Source organism: Merops nubicus, unplaced genomic scaffold (assembly GCF_000691845.1).
Source record: "Merops nubicus isolate BGI_N331 unplaced genomic scaffold, ASM69184v1 scaffold51579, whole genome shotgun sequence".
Taxonomy (NCBI): Eukaryota; Metazoa; Chordata; class Aves; order Coraciiformes; family Meropidae; genus Merops; species Merops nubicus.
Window position 1 is genome coordinate 8,517 of NW_008634044.1, and position 2,768 is coordinate 11,284.

A 2,768-nucleotide genomic window follows, 5' to 3' on the forward strand; every position below is an offset into this window, starting at 1 on the left:
AATGATCAGCTCAAAAAGGTGAAAATCCAATAAACTGAAACAAGACAATGGTAAGACAGACAGTTGACACTACCCAGAGCCAGACTTTCATGTAGAAGATGTCTCTTGTGATAGTACCTAAACAATCTAAAGTGTTTTTTTAATCTTAGGAGAATTTATTTGGTGATTAATTCCACCAGGAAAGGGAGCAACATCATCATAAAGACGAAAGAAAATGCTTACTGAGAAGGTCTGTGTTCACAACACCAGCATGTGCCTTCAAGGAAGGAGTACGTTAATATTCTTCTGACACTTATGATACTATTTGTTCTAGAAAACCTGAGTGTTCTTAGGACAGAGGTCTTCTTTACAGTTTCTGCATCCTGGTACGACCTCTGCTGGCACCAGTTAAAAATGCACGACAGTAGATGAACCTTTAAAGTTGTCCTCCTTTGTGAACTGCAACTTATTAACAGTATAATCACCTATATTAGTTAAAAACAATTCACTAATTCAAGTATATCCGTGTGTACAGTGTTACAAAAACAGAAAGCAACTAAATCCGTTTCTACCAATAATATTTTCAGTACCTTCCATCCACTTACCATAATGCTCCAAACCTTTGCTGTGTTTTCTGAAAATTCTGATGCCCACACACACCACACACACACTAGTCCTGACAGAGGTGGCTCAGAGTAACGCCAGCAGGAGGCACACACTGCCTCCATGGGCACCGCTTGTATCAGAGGGGTGCCCATGGGCACCTGCACCACAGGGCAGCTGCAGCCTTTCATAGTGACATACCGATACACCTCTGCCACCCTAAGAATGGGACCTTCCCACCTGACTACTGGAAACAGAATAATGCAGGTTATGGTCAGCCTCTGCAACCTAGAGCTGCAATCTTGAACTGACTTGATTTTCAAAGACACTCCTTGGGGGACACCAACACTGACGGTGGCTCCTAAAACGCTGTGTCTGGAGATCTTCCTCTCTGCTCCATACTCCACTATGGTCCCAAAGAAACCTGCCCTGGAAAAACAGAACCAAAAACTGGTAAGACACAGAAGACTCTTGAACTTCCCTTTACCAAATCCTGTAATTCCCCAACAAGTAAAACATGGAAATACAACAGTGTGCAGCAGATATTGACTATTGGATGGTTCACTGCATACCTACAAGATGAGGTTAGCCTTTCCAGATTGGAAAGTAGCAAACAGAATACCGTAACTTCTGGCTTATTGGTGATGATATAGATACCACATAGAAGTATCTTAAGTCCCCCTTAACCGAAGAGGCACACAAAGCTATGCCTCCAAGACATTCACTTCAGCATTTACCAGATTTAATTAATGAAAAGCAGATTCCCAAAAGCCACAGAAGCATTTGATCTGTGTGGAACCCAGATGCCTGCAGCAGCAGGAGAGGACAGATTCTTCAGGCCATGAGCAATTTGAATTTCCTCTTGCACACTTACTTGAGAGAACCTTTCACTCGTGTTTGATCCTCATCCTGAAACTTATGCTGATAACTGACCATCATGAAAGAATGAGGAATTCCCAGCTGAAATAAAAGAAGCACAAATGTATGAAAATGCAGCTTTGGCCATCACTGAATGTTCCTTGAAATTTCCTTTCTTATCCTTTGAGTGGCACAGAAAATACTGCCATACTTGCCACTCCCTCATCACAGCCAGCAATCTCTGCAGTCTGTTGTGCATCCTGACCCTGATCTGAGCTCATCCACGTAAGACATGACAACGCTGGGTGCACAGTGTTGTGCTCTGCAGAATGCAGCTGGTTATCTACACTACATGTTCCTAGGAGACAGTTCCAGCTGCTCTGTTACCCTCTCGTCGCAAGCCACAGCACTGCTGGGATGAACAGCTCAGGCACTTTTCTCCCCGGGGTGGCATCACCATCCCCTGCACACAGGGCCCTCACCTGCAGCGCCAGGGTGAAGTGGCTGGTTTTGGTATCCCGGACAATGCTTGTGTTCATGGCTGACTGGATGCCCCAGCGCCACTGCAAGTACCCCATCGTGTTCTTGTCCAGGTTGCGGGCCAGGACTGTGGTGAGGCCTGGGCGGATCCCACGGGATGAAAACTGCAGGGCACAGTTTGTAGTGATGAAACTAGGAGAAATAAGGAAACCTTTTCAGTGATAAAACCCAGGCACCCAGATGGCTTCAAATTCCTTCTGTCCAAGACGCCTTGACAAATATGCAGAAACAATCCTGCAAAGTGCATGATGCCTGAGGGTTCCAGGAAAAAAATCAAAACTAATTTAGAGTGTACTGACCACAGCCCAGGCCAGAAGAGTAGGGTCATGCCCTAATGTATTGTCTGTGCCACAGCACTGCAGCCCATGCAGAAGGCTACCTGTCAGCTTTTACCCTTCTTGCTACAGGCAGACAAAGTCCTGGTCTTCTGGAGAGGCAACACACTTGCCTGCTAAAAGACAGAGCCCTGCTATTTATCAACCCTCAAGTGTCAGCTCCAAAAATAGCATTACAGGACTCTTCGGGGAACAAGATCCCAGTAAAAGCTCTGAGGAATGGCATATTTGCTGAATTAGAAAAGAAAGACAATGGCACAAAAGAAGGTACAATGGCACCTACGATGCTCTAACACATGTTCAATAACAACCCTTACTCTCCTTTGCAACTTGAGACATCTATCCATTTGTAGACAGACACCACACTCGTAGCAAATTTGGCACTATTTCTCTAAAATAAGATGTATCATCTCTTCTTTTGCTGTTTGAAAGTCTGCCTCACAGATGGAAGCC

At 44.9% G+C, this 2,768-nt stretch overlaps 1 protein-coding gene across 1 annotated transcript in view; it reads right to left on the reverse strand.

Annotated features, from left to right (window-relative positions):
- The window catches only part of DNAJC11 (DnaJ (Hsp40) homolog, subfamily C, member 11), a gene marked incomplete at its 5' end in the record, with an annotated part of 5,041 nt that extends 2,906 nt beyond the window's left edge, over positions 1-2,135 (reverse strand). Inside the window, 3 exons of the mRNA XM_008948435.1 lie at positions 895-1,011; positions 1,457-1,542; positions 1,923-2,135. Coding sequence (XP_008946683.1) covers positions 895-1,011; positions 1,457-1,542; positions 1,923-2,135 — 416 coding nt within the window. The remainder of the gene's footprint in view (positions 1-894; positions 1,012-1,456; positions 1,543-1,922) is intronic.
- Positions 2,136-2,768: the final 633 nt, after the last annotated feature.